Source organism: Mycteria americana, chromosome 2 (assembly GCF_035582795.1).
Source record: "Mycteria americana isolate JAX WOST 10 ecotype Jacksonville Zoo and Gardens chromosome 2, USCA_MyAme_1.0, whole genome shotgun sequence".
Classification (NCBI taxonomy): Eukaryota; Metazoa; Chordata; class Aves; order Ciconiiformes; family Ciconiidae; genus Mycteria; species Mycteria americana.
This window is the reverse complement of record NC_134366.1, coordinates 151,586,690-151,604,563: the sequence shown is the minus strand read 5'-3', so window position 1 is coordinate 151,604,563 and position 17,874 is coordinate 151,586,690. Positions and strand designations below refer to the sequence as shown.

General features: G+C 41.0%; 1 protein-coding gene across 1 annotated transcript; it reads left to right on the top strand.

Annotated features, from left to right (window-relative positions):
• Positions 1 to 9,836: 9,836 nt before the first annotated feature.
• Positions 9,837 to 15,839, top strand: COX6C (cytochrome c oxidase subunit 6C). The gene is made up of 4 exons (XM_075495038.1): positions 9,837 to 9,992; positions 10,989 to 11,116; positions 12,769 to 12,907; positions 15,717 to 15,839. The coding sequence occupies exons 2-3, from the start codon at positions 11,003 to 11,005 to the stop codon at positions 12,886 to 12,888; spliced, it is 234 nt and encodes a 77-aa protein (XP_075351153.1). The 5' UTR covers positions 9,837 to 9,992; positions 10,989 to 11,002; the 3' UTR covers positions 12,889 to 12,907; positions 15,717 to 15,839.
• The last annotated feature ends 2,035 nt before the right edge of the window (positions 15,840 to 17,874 follow it).

The window sequence follows — 17,874 nt, the reverse complement described above, 5'->3', positions numbered from 1 at the left end:
GACAATACGTAGTGCTGGATTCTGTTATTAAGGTGCACACCTACAATTGTTTACAAGAGTGACAGAGGTGGTCACCAGGCCATTTAAAAAGGGGCAAAATGCCTTCTCATTTGTGTCTGTGCAATGCTGCTCTGCCATTGCCTCCATACTCCTCATGATCTCTTTTTAGTGGCTGTTTCTTAAAGTACTATTAATGGGGAACGGTCTTAGACTCTGAGCTGTGGATTCGTTTGTCCCTTTCAAGGTGTGGAAATCTAGTGTTTAATCATCAGGCATTGAGATCAGCAATGAAGACAGGTGCTTTGCAGACACAGCAGCAGACCAGATTCAGCAGACCCAGTTTCTATCATTGGTTCTCTTATTACACAGTACTGGGTGGCGGAGGCCAGACTGGTTTGTGCCACACCTTTTACATCTTTTACATGAGAAGAATCATTGTGACTCACGTTGCAAATATGTTTGACTTAAAAAAAAAGAAACCTGCATTAATGAAGTCTACAGATAGAAGCATCAATGAACTGGGTATTTTCATAAATGTGGGATCCTCAGTTTCCTGCTGTTGAGAGTACTGAAAAATGGCAAGTGTCCCTTCATTGCTCCTTCTGTGCCTTTAGCCCTATACAGTATTACAGACTTGGGGACATTTTCTATCCTCTACCACTTGTACGCTTGTGAAATGGCCAGCCTCAATCCCACCCAACCCTATTGCTCTAGTCAAAACTATTGGCTTTAGCTTGTGTGAAAAGAGACCAGATGTTTCAAAATTCTGTCCCAAACTTGTAAAAGAAAATCCTTAAATTATTTATGTTTCTAATGTTAAATACTGGGCCAAACTGATCACTGTGCAGCTGTAGGTAGCCAATGGAGCTGCCCTAATCTGTCTTGAATTTGACCTGTTTAAACTGTCCCATTACATTCAACTGATGATTTTTGTTACTGCCTTTTTATAGAAATGCTTGTAGCCAGTTATTGTGAATCATGTCTGAATACAGCTAAGACGGGGTTAACTGTTTTTTTTTTTAAGCTTATGGAACATTGCTGGTTTTAATACATTCAGTAGTTGCTGTAAAAATGTTAGGGAAAGACAGGTTTGAACAAAAATTTTAGATCTGGATCTGTACTCACAGTTCAAACCTACCTCTAATGGCCTGATTTGGAGCATTCCCAGGATTTCAGAGAGTTATAATTCACATCTGTGTTTCCAACTCCTTCATGCATGATTGTTTGAATATGCACTTTTGGAACAGGTCCATGTCTAATAGGCTAAACTGTAGTTCCCAAATCAGAAGCCACATGGTATTGCTATATAGTTTTTTATTTTTCCTCTTATTACGTAGCCTTCAAATAAGATTCTGTCAGTCCAGCACATTGGATTAATACAAAACACCAAAGTCTACCCTTTCTACCTACCTGCAAACGAACTCACACATTTTGATTTCTACCAGTGATTTAGTAAAGCATTTGCACAATGGCCATGATGGATACTTCTCTGCCAAGTAATAATTTATCAGAGTGCTGGAGCAGATTGCAATTATGCAGTACCAACTAAGCTGTCCTAGTATGGTAAGGGTCGTCAAGGTATAGATGATATTCTCTTATTTTTAATATTTGTTGAGCCAAGCTAATTTATATGCCAAGAGCAGGCTGCATTTACTTGGATTTTCCTCTGTTTCTCTACTAATTAAAATATTTTAGTTTCATGGTAACATATGTGAAAGTGTTGACAACAGCATTGCTTATTCCACATGTTAATTACGTATTTGTTCAGAGTATGCTGATTAACTGTGTGCATTTCTCACGTTAAGTTTTCATTTCATGTCAAAGGAAAAGTGGAAATGTAAGTGGATTTGTGCTTTTAATTTTAGATATTTCTTTTTCCTCTAAAACAATCTTGTACATGATTGCTCTCTACCATATGCATTTGAAAATCTTCTATTGGCAAGAAGTTTAAAAAGAAAGTAATACTCGCTTCTCAGAAAAGGATTTTTGAACAAAGCAAAGCAATTGTGCCATTAATGAGAAAGTTAAATGAAACAAATGACAAGGCAAGCAAGAAAAAAACACAGCATCACACTCAAGGAATGCACAGGCACACAATAGCTTATGCAATATTCCCCATCTGTCAAAGTCTATTTACTGACAGAGATTTCATTGGAAATATTTATTATAATAGGCCATGGTGCCTATGGCTCAGTAAATGCAATCAACAAGCTTCTAGCGTTCTTAGTAGTTTTCACCTGTAGGCAACCAAATTAATTTCATCCTAGCTGTGAGACCCAACTGATCAGTACTGGTTTTGTAAACCCCAGACGCTGACTAGTTTGAATACCACTCATTCCTGAAAAAGGTATTTTGGGAATCAAATCTGTCACAACTGTAGAGTAATTTACACCTTTACAGTTTTGTATGTGTATATGTGTGTGCAGGCATGTATACATGTCTATAAAATCTATACTTCATGGATTTGTGTCTGCTTGTGTGCATATATATACACACTATACACATATATGCATAAAATTACCTTGTTGGTAAACTGTTTTACTGTCATAATCACATAGGGCTTATGGTTTGGTGTATATTATCTTTTTCCTACCTACAATATTCCAACCATTTTCTTCTGTGTATTTTTTTGAAATGAAGGTCTTTGTGTTTCATTAAAATGTTTGGGTTTGTACTCACTTGCATTTGAGAGGACAGAGCCATTACACTTGCTTTGTTGAGGAATATGGCTCTTTCCAGAGGTCTGCACGGCTGCTGGAAAGAGAAAATAAATGCACGTTTTGGGAGTTCTTTTTCCTCTAGAAAGCATATGCAAGAAAAAAATTAACTTTCTCTGTGTTTTTTCTCCCAAATGAGAAAGTAATTAACAGCACGTGTTGGGCCATTCACTAACGACTACGATAAATGATTTACTGTTTTCAAGCTAATGAACTGAATGCTTGATCTAAAAGAGGAGAGTGTGTGTGATTGTGTTCATCTTCCAGTTATGAACTTCCAGTTCAAAGATCATCTTAACTCCTGGCTGCCTGATCCTGAAATTTGCTGAGTGTATTGAAACTCGTTCTCTTAACTCACATCTCCAGAGGTGCTCAGCGCCTCGCAGTAGTAGGCCTTCAGAAAGCTGTCCAAAGGACGAAAACAGTGATCTTTTTTTTTTTTTTTGAGCGAAACACCAGGAAAGCATGGCTTTGCCATCGCAGCTCCACATGAAAGTATATTGAAAAAACCCAAAGCAAAACAAAATCAAAACACAGAAATACATAGGCTTAGTTGGGCTTGCCAAAGTAATGTCGTACTAATCACAGATTGTATTCTGAGGCACTAGTTAAGCATTGGAAACAAACTGCCCAGAGAGCTTTTGGTATCCTTATTGTCATCCGAGGGGTTCTAAAAACAGATAAGATACGCACATCTGCCAGGAATGACTAAGTATTTTCAGACTCACATTGGGGCAGGGGAGTGAGTAGATGAACTCTTGAGGGACTTATTTTCTCTGAATCCATATTCAGGTTGTTCTGAATGCAAAAGCTTAGCCTCTGCTAAGAAATCTTACGAGAGTCAAGGGCCGTGACACTTCATTTGCTCTGCACCCGAAACTCCCACTGAAGCCAATTATTCAATCTAATTTAACAAAGACCACAGCTTCTCTGGCTGTGCAATTGTTGGTAACCATCAACAAACTGATTCATCTACAATTGGGCCAAATGTTACAAAATCTGTTTCTGAGTTCTTGTTTGTACCCCCATCATAAGATTACACCAAAATTAAAGCATGCAGTACTTGAACTAACTTCAAAGGCTGAGCTTGCACTTCTAGCTAGTTCAGCCTTTTTATTGGTTCATGTTTTCCATTTGGCTTCAACATCCTGTTCCTTACTGATGCCCTTCTAGAGTTTCATTTACAAATATTACGTCCCCGGTTAGCGAGCCATGCTAATTAATACTGTGGTGGAGGCTATGGATTATAGTAATCTCATGCCTCCTGCTTGGAAAAACACTGCAATTTTTCCAGACATTTACATGTAGTGCCGTATTGAACATGGCCAAATTTGTCTTAGGAAAATGTATCCTGAACTCATTTAATCAAAATATATTTAACTAAGGTTGCTTATGCTGTTATCTATTGCCAGTTTTGTTAATCATGAAGCTCAAAAATTTCAATGCAGTAGAAACCTGAGATCCACAATTTCCTAATTAGATTATTTCAAACAAAACAGTAAAGTTAAAACAGGCTGGTTTAAGTATACGTATTTTTAAAAGTTTATGTCAATAACAAGTTTGTTAAAAAAACACGAACAGATGATTTGACTACTTTCTGGAAGCCTCACACATCTGACTGTGCCTCACCTTTCAAACCTGGGACCACAATCTGACATGGATTTTAGCTCCACTGGGGATTTTGTAGTCAGAGACTCCCTGACTGCTGGGACTTCAAGTGTTGCCAAAGTTACGATTGTAAAGAAAATCTATTATATTTGCAGTACCATTGAATATCAAATAAAAGCTATGGAGCCTTTACACAACATAGCAATCCTAAGTCGAGAGGTTCTTCCAACACCAAAATAAACAAAAGCAATGGCATTTTTTAGGAAGAGGGGATATCTTTTATTAGACCAGGTGATGTAATTGGAAACAACGGACAAGCTTTCAGGCTCACAATTTGTTCACCAGGTCATAAAGAGGTCAAGAAATACATCATCTCTGGGGTACTTGTTATTTTATTTTTGTTTTTAATTGTGTTCATGAACTCTCTTTTCATAAATGGACACAATGTGGTTGACATGACTGCAGTATGGTGATACAAGTCACAACAAATCTGAAAGAGACACCCCCCACTCCTTCTAGACTGTCATTTCAGACTCAGAAAGGAAAACTTGGCAACATCTCGTAACACTTACCATGTCATCACCTCAACGTGAATTAAAACAGACTAAAATGAGAGGTTTAGAAACCTATGAGAAAAGGTCTAAAAACTTGCCACAGGAAACAATTGCAAAAGTGGCACTTTACACATAACCTGGGCCGGTCTTTTTTGTCAGAATGAGCTCTGTATTGTACTGGCTAAGTTGAATAAAGGGCATAGATGTCTCTAGGTTAAATCCTACAGCTGCAAATTTTTAGGTGTCACTCCCTCAGTGTGCAGTCCCTAACCTGAGCAAGGTTTCTTCTCCTCTCTACACAGCTCGCTCCTCTGAGAGGAGCTCATTGAGCCAAGAGCTGCCCAGAGCAAGCCTGTTGAACCTAACCAAGGAAGGGGCCAAAGGTAGTGCCTTGTGGAGAGTGAGTCCGATCTTCTACTTGAAGGAGGCTTTCCCACTTCACAGCCACTGTTTTACACCCACAGATAAGTTGGTCTGTCATTTTCTGTGAGAATTAACTCCTTGAACAAAATCATAGCTGTAGGAACAGCAGCAGTTGGCCACTTTCTGCTTTCTTGGAGGTCAGATGATCACTGGTCACATCTAGGAAAAATAGAAGCTAACAAAAGGTCTGGTCTAAACCCTATTAAGGTATGAAGAACACTCCTTGTTTCAATGGCTTTGGACTACTGAAGGGCTACATGAATCTTCTGCTCAGACTTACCGTAACACATCCAGGATCAAGGAGAGTACTGGTAAATGTATGAGGTGCTTGCGTGTACAGACTCACCAGGACTGCTGGGCAGGTCATGCAGACATTGCCTGCCATACTATAGTTTCCATACGGTAGATGACGTTTGGAGCTAGAGAATTTCGCCTTGTGTCACAGCACATCAACCAAACTGTGCTTTCAAAAGGAGTGTTTTCACACTTTTTTCACACTCCTTTTCAGCTTGGCCTTTTGTCCTCGTGTTGTGGTCCCTGCTTTCATTTTCAAAAGGAGAAACTCTGCTCCCATGCTGTTCCTACCCAGGGCACTTTCTGGAGCTGAACGCAGGCTAGGGATGCTCGTGGCCTACAGCTGATGGGCTGTCAGTTGCTAAGGTGGGGCTGTAGAGACTGAACTACATGTAACAATTTTGTGTGTTGACTGGTTAAACTGTAGATTGGAGTATTTGTCTCTAAAGATGGTTTAATTTCACAGGTTCCTGTCTGGAGAAACAAGGATTAGGAATGAAGAAATCTTCTCAGAGTAAGGCACCTCTCAGCAAATACAGAGGAGTGAAGGAACAGTATAAAAACATTGTCTTTGATGATGGCTTTATTTCCATTGCAGACAGGCTACATAACATTTAAAACACAAAAGACAAAAGAATCCTGGCATCATTTTAATGGATTTGAGCAAGGAACAGGGACCGGAAGGAGGTGCTTCAGTGGGAGTGGTTTTGGTTTTTTTTCCTAAGAAATCAGATGATAATGTAGAATGTTTCTGGCAATGAATGATGAAGTTAGACTTGTCTAAGTCAAACTTTTAGGTAAGAATGACACATATATAGTGTATTACTTGTTTAAAAATCCAGTTAATCGAAACAAGGTTTTCCTGTTGCTGAAATAAGCAGTGTATCTATTTCAGATAGGCCCTCTGAACCTGGAGGACTTCAGAATGAGAACAATTAATACAGAACCACACTCCAGTTCAGAAAAAAAAAAGTGGAAAAAAAATTATCACATGAATGTTAATGTCTGAGCTGTGGAACCTGATGTGTTTTCTAGTTCTTGGGCCCGAATGCACACATCAGCCATGTCTTGACCGCAAGTTGGGAACTTGGCAAATAGCTGAGTCTCTTTTTTTAACAATATAGCTCATGATGGTACCAAACACAGGATCATTCATGTAATTATATCACTATTTGGTGTGTATAAAAATACCAAAATCTGTCTCTTTACAAGTTGAACAAAACTTAAGGAATTGCTTTTTTTTGCGATTTTTCTATTTCAGAAGCATGCATAAAAACAACAAAGACTTGTGAAATCCCTGTCTGCTCCATTTATTCTAATTTGAACTTTTGCCTTTTTTTTTTCTCCTTTGTTTATAATGCCCTTTTGGAAGTACAAAAATATTTTTCTTCCCCCTACTAATTTTGACTTTTTCCATTTAGGAATCATTGATTCACCCTTATTTTTCATACAGCTGCCATTCCAATTCTGTTAAATAACTTCTTGTGCCACAATATCTTTCTTTGTTCCACAGCACCATCGATTGATGTCGACACAGCTGTGGTAAGAGAGCATTTGATTAGTTAATTTCTGGCACAGAAACAGGAGGAGGAACACAAATGTATGCATTTTCATATGTGGCACATAGCATTGTTCAATTTTTTTTTTCTTTTGTGATAGAGAGGTAGATTTTATAATAAACTATTAAGGAATGCAGCTGGCTCAGGGGATTGCTGATGTCCCATGTGATCTTTTTCCAGTAGATTTTTGGTTCTAATTTGATCCAGATTATGATTATCTAAAGACTTTTTGTGGCATATGCAAAATCACTTGATTGTCACAGTCCTGTTCCTAGTCGGCTCCAGTCCACACCACAGAAAGTACAGTCCTAAGTATCACAGCTGGCACTCTTTGTGGAAAAGGCAAGGATTCACTGCCTAAATTTTCTCTCACTAAAGTCAGAGGTAAATTTTATTTTAAATTTCAATGGAGCATAAACGAGAAATGATTTAGCATTAATGCCTTCCTTCACTCCTCAAAAGATGATCCCTTTCAAGGCCACCATGAAGAAGCATCAACTGTTGCTGGTGCTACGGTATTTTGGAGAGGAAAAGAAGACTGCAGACTCTAGTTTGGTAACTGTGGCACCTTTTGAGCAACCAGTCCTAATATGTCCAAAAGACAACTAGAGCAGGTGCCAGAATCTCCAGGGACTGGGTGGACTGGGAAGGAAAGGACTGCTGTTGTCTCTGTGTTGTATGCCTCAGTGTTTCAGAAGGTTTATTTGCTTTGATGCATTTGGATGCATGGGGTCCACTTAGGTCCAAAACCACATTCAGCCTTATAACCCCTTCAGAAACTGGAGCGAGAGGAAGCAACTCTGTGCACTGACTTAATGGAGCCGATTATCTCTGCTCTCCTTCCACGGCTCTTCCTCCAATGTATCCTCTATCCTTTTTTTATCCCGTATTTGCACAGTCCCAAACTGCCCTTTATACAGAACAATAAGGAGTTGGCTGTATATTCCACAGTAATGACGTCAAAGAATAATAACAATTAGCACTTCATTTAGCATCTTAACTATAACACAAAGATGCCTAGCCAGCAGTATCTCAGGCACATGGGGAAACTGGTCACATAGAAAAGAATTTAATGACCTGGCCAGCCATGAAGTAAGCTATTGAAAACAGCAATCAAGATTTTTTTATTTGCAGACCTAGGTCCATCCACCAAAATATTCTGTCCCACCAAGACTGGTGTTTATAGGAAAATTCCTCATATATAATTTATAATGATAGTAGCCATGAAACCCGCTATGCTTGTAGTCCAATTAATTTCATATCCTCTTTTTCTGACATTGCATAATATGAGGGCAAGTTGAGTGGAGCTTTTAAGATCCCCTAGACAACTCTCCCTGCCATTTCTTTCCTGGTCTCACCGAATGACTGCATGAGGTTGCCCCAGGAACAGCGTGGACCCTGTGGACCCGGGTATTTCCTTAGACCCCCATAATCAGGTTATAGATAGATCTTGTCATTCTTTCTGCATGACATCATTAACATTTGGCTTTTTGTGTTAATCCACACAGGAAAAACTCTTGGGCAGACATTCTTCATTTTGGTCTCAACTATTGTAACAAACTTTTCTTCAGTTTGAGGAACATCGTCCAAGTTGCATATTCAGACTGCTGTTGCAAAGACCATTCTCTCAGCTTGTAGCCGTGGCTGTATGGTTTCTCTCTGCAATTTTCTACTGACACTTTCCTCTTCTTTAATCCCATCAAAGGAAAAGCAACTTCTCTTCCGTTTTAAAGGCCCATCTCCTCTGTCATTTGATGTCAGGATCTGCTGGCTTTGGCAAGGGAGTGCAAGGCTTGGATGAATACCTTGCTGCACAGGAGGGGCTTCAGTTTTTCCAAGGCAAGAATTTATAGCATTTAGTGTAAGTCCCACAGAGACTCCTCAGGAATAAAAACAATGACAATACCATATGCAGGTGGTGATTAGGTGGAAACCATGGGCAAAGCACACGTGTGCCTCATTTCCAAGAAAGGTACGAAAACTGGCTAAGGGATATCTAGAAAGGATTACAAATTGCTTAATTTGTTTCTAGGCTTGGCCAACCATTCTTAGCAAACTCTATAAAGTTTATTATTTCATGTATTCTGGTATTACGGCCGTTTGGGTTTGATGGCCGCTCTGGAGATCTGGAAAAGCCACTGACTTGTGTGGGACGGGCGGAGGGCACCGGTTTGTTGGGGAAGCGGTGGGGCGGTGCACACACGGCAGGGCGAGGGCTCTTGGCTGGCGCAGGGGCAGCGGCCCGGCCCGGCCCGGCAGGCTTTGCCGAGGGCGCTCCACACGCCCGCCTCTGCTCTGCGCCGCGCTCGGGAGCAGCCTGAGCCCACAGCGGGGAAAAACCAGGCGGCTCGGCGGCGGGCAGGCCGGCTGGCGCGGTGCTCGCTGTGCCCGCCGAGGGTGTTGGGTGCCCAGGAGGCCTGAGGCGAGGGAAGGGCCCTCACTGAGCCCCTCGGCACTGCAGTGTCACCCCGGGCATCCTTCAGGTGGGCGGCACGCCCTTCTCCCTCGGCTCTTGCTCGGCAGTGGCGAGGTCCGACACGGCGAGGCCGATCTCCCCGCTCCCCCTCCGCACCGCGCGGCTCCCGCGCAGGGCCGGGCCAGGCCGGGCCCTGCACTCCCTTCCCTTCCCCTCCCTTCCCCTTCCCCTTCCCCTTCCCTTCCCCTTCCCTTCCCCTCCCTTCCCCTCCCCTCCCCCGCCCCGGGAGTGCGCGCATCGCCGGGTTTGGGCCGAGCCGCTCGCCGTACCCAGGCCTCCGCCTCCCGCGCATGCGGCGTAGCGGGGCCGCAGAGGGTGCCCGGCCGGCGGGGCGGAAGGACGTTGGTGGGCCCGCGCTGAGGTGAGCCCGCGCCCGCGCTCCCTCCTCCTGCCGCCGCGTCCCCTCTCTTCCCTCATCTCAGCGGCCGCCGGCCGCCGCTCTCTCCTCGGCCGCGGCCCCGCGGCCCGTCGCGGCGGCCCGTGACCTCTGCGCGTCCCTGAGAGTGATGGGGACGGGCCCTGCGGCGGTGGCCGCCCTGCTGGAGGGCAGCGAGGGGCCGGAGCGCCTTCTGTGAGGGGGGACTAGTGCGGGGCTTGTCTCAGCCTGGCCACGGCGACGGGCCTGTATGTGATGGTTCCTCTTAAATGCGAGAGGAGAGTGAGCGTGCGCGGCTGTGGGCAGCACCAAGGCCTCTGGGGACAGCTGGGCCACCTCCTGCTCTTCGCTCCCGCTCCGTGACTCTGTGGGCGCCGGAGGCTACGTGGAGGGCAGCAGCCTGCGGGCAGTACTGCCTCGGAGCCGCTTCCAGCTGAGGGAACCTTTAACTTGTGTTTAAAGAGAGCAGCCTGCTTCAGGTCTTGTAGGTTTTTTAGTAAAATCTTACCGAATAGAAAAAAAATCCTGTAATGCAGTAGGGTTTGCAGTTACTTTAAAAAAACAAACCACAATCTAGTTCAAGAGGCATGTGCTTTTCCTTAGAAATGAATAAAATGTGATCAATGTTCTGAATGTCTTCTGATGTAAATGCTAGGATAGCAGGCTTGAAATGATAGACCCTGCAGGGAGGGAAGGATTTAGTATGAACAGCGAAGGCCAGTCTTGATTCCATGGGTACTGGATGTAAAGACTATAAAAATTTACTTAGATTCATGTCATGAGTAGGTTGTCTTTGAATGTTGACCTTTAAATATTCTCATTGAAAAGTCAAATAGGAGTGCTGTTGCTTATGTTGTGAAGATGATTATTACACAATACAGAAAGCACAATCTTTCTTGAGTAGAGTCACAGAAAATTATTTAAGTAGAGCTTCTTGTCCTACAATTCTCTTCTCTGTTTTTTTTTTTTTTTTTTATTTAGGAAATATAATCACCATGTCGTCTGCACTATTGCCTAAGCCACAGATGCGGCGCCTTTTGGCCAGGCGGATGAAGTTTCACCTATTTGGGGCATTTTTTGTATCTGTGGGATGTGCGGCTTTATACAAGGTGAGCTCTGTAGTCATTCAGTTATAAACTGGACTCATTAGAGTGTCTTAAGAATTCATAATATTTTTTTGTTGAGATTTGTTTGAGCTGTTCATCAGAAAGCTTTAGTAATGTATTTTTGTAAGCATGTTTCCAGAACATAAATAAATCTTCCTAATCTTAATTTGAAAAAATGATATGAATAACCTGATGCTTTAAGCTGTGTGATCAAGATCACGCAATTCGTGACAACTTAACCTTAAGTCTCCTAGTCCCCGACTGCTCTTGATCATTCACATGATTGATGCACATTAACTCTAGATAGTCTGTGTCTCTGTCATGGTATCCGAGACTTGAGAGAGTTGTCAAAGTCTTATTTTATCTCTAGACTGATTTCAGAGAACTTGCTCATAAGCAATTTGGAAAACCCATTCTTCATACTGAAGATACCAGTGTGGGGAAGGCTAGTATGGTCTTTTTGTCTTTTCTTTTGAAGTATCATGGAAATGGGAGCATTACATTTCAAAAAAAAACCCCACTTACAGATTGGAGTTTGTTTTTCATGGTCCTTAAGAGACTTCTGACAAAGATAAAAGTGATAGTTGTTCTTGAGTGCCTTTACTAAATAATTCTTGGATCTCATACACAAAGCAAGCAGCACAGTTTGAATTACTGTGGAAGAACTGGATCTTGGTTTGCCCATTGAAATAATTCATATACTATTTGCAGCATTTGAGTACTCAGGAAGCTATTGGTAAAAGTGACCAGAAATTAAGTTAATTTCAGGTTGTTCATCACAAAAATATCACAGTCGATTTAAACTTCTCAGAGATCAACAAATGTCTATCAGAAACAAAAAGCTTGCATAGTTAAAGCTCAACATCTACTTAACACATCTGTTAAGAGGTAGGCAAGTTAGTTTGTGGTCAGACTTACAATATAATTTTTTTTAATAGGCTGTGGTTTTATACCTTATTTGGCACCCCTGCATTAATACACTAGTAAGGCAGAAGACCATATTTAGAACAAGTAATGTGGATCTCAGTAGTGATTTACTTCGTTACATGTTAGATACTGTTGGACAAGCCCACCTTGGACTTTTCTTCACATTTTTTGGGGCTTTTTTAACATATCCCTGTGCTTCGGGTGAATGAGTATCCAAGGAGTCAGGATTGTGTCTTTTTATGTCCGTGAGCTGTAAGAGTGGCTTGGCAGTCTTGTAAAATTTTACCAGACTTCTGTAGTTGACCTACAGTGTAGCTCAAAGGTAATACATTGTTTTAGGATGCCATTTTATCTAGAGTTACAGTTTTGCAGCTGCCCACAGGCACAAAACTTGCCATAATGGCATGTTTTATGTATAAAACTATTAGCAGGGAGGGCATTGGACACTTGAGTGCCAATATAGGTGGCATGTTTCTGGATCTTAAAAGTGTAATGTGCTATCTTGTAATGGACTTTCTTTTTAAGGTTTCACTTCAGATGTTTGTTTTCCTGACCAATGGTCAGGTAGCCTGAATTGTGGATTTGAACGGGAACAAAGTAATATTTTACTAATTTGAGCCAAAGGCTTTTTAGACTGATATCCACTGATACAAATCATAGCACTAATAGAAAAAAATTTCTGTTCATAAAGCTTTGCAAGCTTTAATTTTCTGTGTGTTACTTTCCAGTTTGGAATTGCTGATCCCAGAAAACGAGCTTATGCAGAGTTCTATAAAAACTATGATCCCATGAAGGACTTTGAAGCCATGAGAGCAGCTGGTGTGTTTGAGTCTGCACCTCCCAAATGATGGTAACCTGCATTTACAGGTAATAAGCTCCTCTGCATTAGAACAAGAGTAAGTTAGATTGTTTCAGTGAACCATTGCGCTTCTATTTGGAGGTTCTTCCTTTTTGATCAAATAGAAAGGTGCTCCCAAAGAAAAAGGATACAAATTGCACTCGAGAGACCTCCGGGTAATAAAAACATGAAGAAATATGGGAACTGCGGAGCAGGGAGTAAGGGCAGAATAGAAAGCTCCTGAATACCTTTTGCGTAATTTGTTTAACTTGTGTGATATAGGAGACTTGCACAGAGTGATGCCAGGCCTTTCCCTCCTCACGCAGCTGTGGAGAGGAGACAAAGCTTTTGTATTAAACTGTAAGACTTGCCTGATATCACGGTTATGTTGATGCTGTCACATCTTGAACTGTTTAGCTTTGGGCTATCTATATCTACTACTTATGTACTTGTGGTGGTATAGTGAATGAGAAAATGGAGAGGCTGTTTCTCTCTCATAGCATGCATCTTAATGTAAGAAACAGAGACAGCTTCCACACATGCTTTTGTCTTTTGAAGTTGGTGAGAGGGGAAAGGTAACTAGTCATGAGGGGAAATATATTTAAATATATACATTTTATATATATATATATATAAAGTCACAATGGCATACAGTTCTGTGTACTAATATTCAGATTTTTGCCATACTGAATTAAGCTTGAATAGAACTTTGTTCACGATACTGTTTTCCTAGCACTTAACACTGCCTTTTGTTTGAAGACTACAAAACTTTGTTCTCCCCTACTTGTTGTCATAACACCAGGAAAAAAAAGTCTTGATTTCAACCTTGTCGTAGTTGTTAATAAACACACTCACTAAACTGTACAAGCTCACGATGTGACAACTCAATAAAGAATTCCTCCCCTTTCTTGATACAAATTTCTTACATTGAGTTCTCTGCTTCTCTTAAAATGACTTCAAACTAATCTAGAATGATAGCTTTTTCATTCTTTTGGAATGTTTTCATATTGTGATCATTATGTGATAATCTGTGGCTCTAATTATCCTGGCCAGCTGGATTTTCTCAGCCTGTTCGCTTAAAGCAGAAAGACTGAATAAAAGATTTGTACTTAATGCTATTAATACTAAATTCTGTTGTGTGACAACCTACAACTATCTGGTTTCTGCATAACACAGTCACATAAAAAAAGCAGAGCTCTGGCTCTTCTAACAAATTTAAAAGGGAAAAAAAAAGTGGCAGTCACTTTTTTTTTTTTTTTTTCATGAGGGGGGAAACTTCTGTTCTTTAGCTATGACTGCAACAAAGATAAATAATGAAATGATAAATTTACCTGGTTTTAATCTTGGTAATTCTGCCTCTGGTTTGGTCCTATTGCTAATATGCAGGCAGTTCTAAACTTTCTGAGACACTGGAATTGCATTCTTTAGTCAGGTGGCCTTCATCAGGGTATTCTGAAAGGCCATCTGGTGGTAAAATCATTTGAAACAAACACTGTCAACAAGGATGCATGTTGAATATTTAATTGGAATCATGAGCAGGATTTTTTTCAGTGCAAATAGAGCTCCACTCTCAGCTAGCGCATGTTCCCATTTGCAGCTTAAAAAAAAAAAGTTGCACATAGTGTGCACCTGTTAAATATTTCCTAAACATTTCATCCATTCTGTAATTGCACCAGCTCAAAAGAAAATGTGAAAGACAAATCTTTACATGTGATTATGTTTGAATTGCTGATGCTTCTTATTCCTTAGCCTATTTATATAAGAACTGATATTTTTCACTCCTTCATAGTGGAAAGAGGTTGGTTTTTTTGTGCCTGCACATGAATACATAAGTAGAAGAAGGGGAAAACAATGCCAGTGTTTCAAACGTTCTGGAAAGACTGTGAAAAGGACAAGTACACAGAACAGATGGAAGACATTTTCATTTGCCTCAGTAGCTTAAATCTTAGCTATGGAAGTTGGATGGAGGTTGAATTTGATGCTTTTTTTGGTATAGTTACCTAAAGGGTACAGTGGTCATGCATGCTCTATGTCTCCCATTTTATTGGAATATATTCTGTATGTGGCAGTAAATCCAGTGGTTTAACCCCATTGAATATTCACTCTGGAATCAGTACTTAGCCCCCAAATTGAGGTAAGGGTAGGGTAGGCAGGGAGGAGAATTTATTAGTTAAGGTGTTAGCTTGGCACTCTGCACTGAGTTTGTTCCTGCTGGGCACATAGGCAACTTGGTACCTAAGTGTGAATTTACACTGTTTCGTCTACTTGGCAGGGACTTTGTGTGGCGATACTGATGATTGAAACTAAGTACAAGTATAAATTTGAGGAGTATCCTACTTCTACAGTGTGCTCAGTAATAGAATAAAGGGGCAAGCTAAGAGTTTGGTGCTAACCGCTTGCATGACTCTTGTCATGGAGCACAGCTGGTCTTGGATTGTGTTCAATGTAATGTGGAGAAGCAATTTGAATTTGGTTTTCTTCCTTCCTTGGTAGGTTGCCTACACCACTTGTTTCCTCTCTGGCTTCTATCTGAAAGCTGCATTCCTTTCTCTTTCAGGCCCTTAGCAAGATTGATTCAGTTATCAGTGCAGCATGTAGAGCGAATCTGATATGCTGTGCAGTATTGTTCCAGCTCTTGATTTGTTCCGTGTTTCACTTCTGTTTGCCACATGAAGGGTGTGTGAATCTTAAACCATCAGGAAATAACAGGGGGAATTCCTCTAGACTAAACCACCACATAAACATTTCTCTCTATTGCTTTGCATTCATACATACTAATACATTTACTTAGAGCATGAAGTTTGTCCAACATAACTTAATGTTTTTTTTATCTTGCAGATCCCCTTCAGTCTAAGGAGACTTGATGACCGAACCTTATTTGTTCACTGAATTGTGAAGTGTAATGCACTTAAGTGCATTGCATGCTCTAATGTAACTCAATAAATACATATGTCAGTGGTGCTTAGTTGTCTTCATTGATGTTGAAATGCTTAAATGCTCAGATGCTGGGAAGAGTGGTGGAAAGTCTTCATAAATTGCTCAAGATGACAGTCTAGTTTTCTTTCCCCCAGGAATTATTTGCATCTCTGTTTCGGCCAAGTTCCACATTTGATAACAAAGTATATCCCTAAGCAGTTACAGCTAGGTTGTCCCAGCTGCTGATGGGAATATGCAAGACGATAGTTGTTACAGGAAGGGAGAGGCTGGATTTCTGGAAGGGTCTGTGTTACCTCTGGCTTCACAAGGTGAACTGACCTTGAGATGAAAGAGTTTGGAGAGGAATTCTGGAAATATACTAGCCAACCTTCCTATCTTCGTCTGCAGCCATTGCTGTATTGCCTTCCTTACAGCAGCAAACTATTACATCAAGACTTACAAACTGTGCAGAAGCCCACTCTTATACATGGCATGTTACTCTAATTGGAAAATGACTCTAAACTGCAGGTATGTTCATATATACTTGATGTACAAGGGGAAAGAGGGTAGAAGCAGACAAAATAAGAAATACTTAATGATATTATGGTAATGAGAATCTTTGTGTGCTGCTTCTAGACACGTATCATCTTTTTAATATCTGGAAGTAGTCAGCTAACACAGCTTTGATCTCTGCTATATTCTGTGTAGTCCAAGACCTGATGCTCTCTCTTCTCCCACTATACCCATCATTTGGAACATGCTTTGTGCATTGCCTGCTACTGAGGTTGAAGGTGGTACTAGGGACTGTAGCTCTTGATTGCTGAATGTGGGTACTAGGAGAGGAGTCCAAGCTGATTGTGTGAAAGGAGGGAAGGCTTTGTATGAAGAAGCATGACAAATTAAGCCATCTGTGTTGTATTTGAAGGTCTTCAGTTCAAATCCTGTTTGGAGTAACTCTTAGTATTTTAAATGGGTCATTAACTACTTAACACTTAATAGGTATCTGTGAGTAACATTTTAGCTAATGAAAGCACATAAGTAATGTATTTGATCCAGCACACTATTACAGAGCAACATGAGATTTTCTTTAAACTTCCCACACAGGCAGTGCTTCCTTTAAGCAAAGAAAGAGTTTGACATTAGTGGGGCAGGGGAAGCCATCTAGTCATCAAAATATCCTTGCTCTTATGAATGTAAACCAGAGCTTAACAACAGCAAATGATACCCATTTATCTTCCCAATGTACAGTATAAACATTGTATGCCATTAAGTGCTGACTAACATCTTCTCAGGCATGCCTGCAGGTTTAAATACCAGGGGTCTTTAGTCATACTGACAGCTTCAGAGGCAAAGAAACTTGCTCCTGCCAGGTGTGGAGGCCAATAGACCTGACTTCCCTTGCAGCTCTAGCCCCTGTATTCTTCCCAGTTGCTATGAATTAATTTACTTTACTTTTAAATTCTAAGTTTCTTCTAAACTGTTAAAGCCAACAGCAGTTATCATTGTAGTCTGTGCTCCTTCAGTTACCAGCACGTGTTGATTTAAAGAAATGAGAGTTTTGTGACTGAAGATAGCTTTTTGACCATACAGCAGAGCTCAAAGATGTCTCTGGCTACATGTATTCAACAACAAAGAAAGCTGAGCTCTAACTTATGTCTGTGCTTTGAGAGTCTGCAGGTTATAATTGTTGCTTTCTGTATATATTATGGTTTCACAATGGATGCAAAGCAAGTACTTCCTTTCAGCAGGCAATGCCATCCAACCTATAGCTTGCTTTCCTCTGGAGTGGGAAGGGAGGGCAAAGCTGGGTACTGAACATAGGAGTAGGCAGAAGGGCTAACCTTTTCTGAAACTGGCACCAACCCATCAATTTTCCTTTTTTTTTTTTTTTTTTTTTTCCTTTTTGCCTTTGCCAGCAAGAGTTCAGCTAATCCTATCTTACAGACAACTCGGAGTGGGACTTAGCACGAGAAAGACCTGTGTGAGTTAGTTAGACCCTAATCAGCCGGTTGTTACAGGGTCTGGCATGCTGTTTCTAGGAGATGCAGAGCTGAAAAACATGCTTGTCTGCTCTGAGACC

Excerpts from the sequence above, each read along its gene's own strand:
- COX6C (XM_075495038.1), top strand. The coding sequence starts at position 11,003 with ATGTCGTCTGCACTATTGCCTAAGCCACAGATGCGGCGCCTTTTGGCC. Across the intron at positions 11,117-12,768 it reads GATGTGCGGCTTTATACAAG|TTTGGAATTGCTGATCCCAG; the intron begins GTGAGCTCTGTA and ends GTTACTTTCCAG.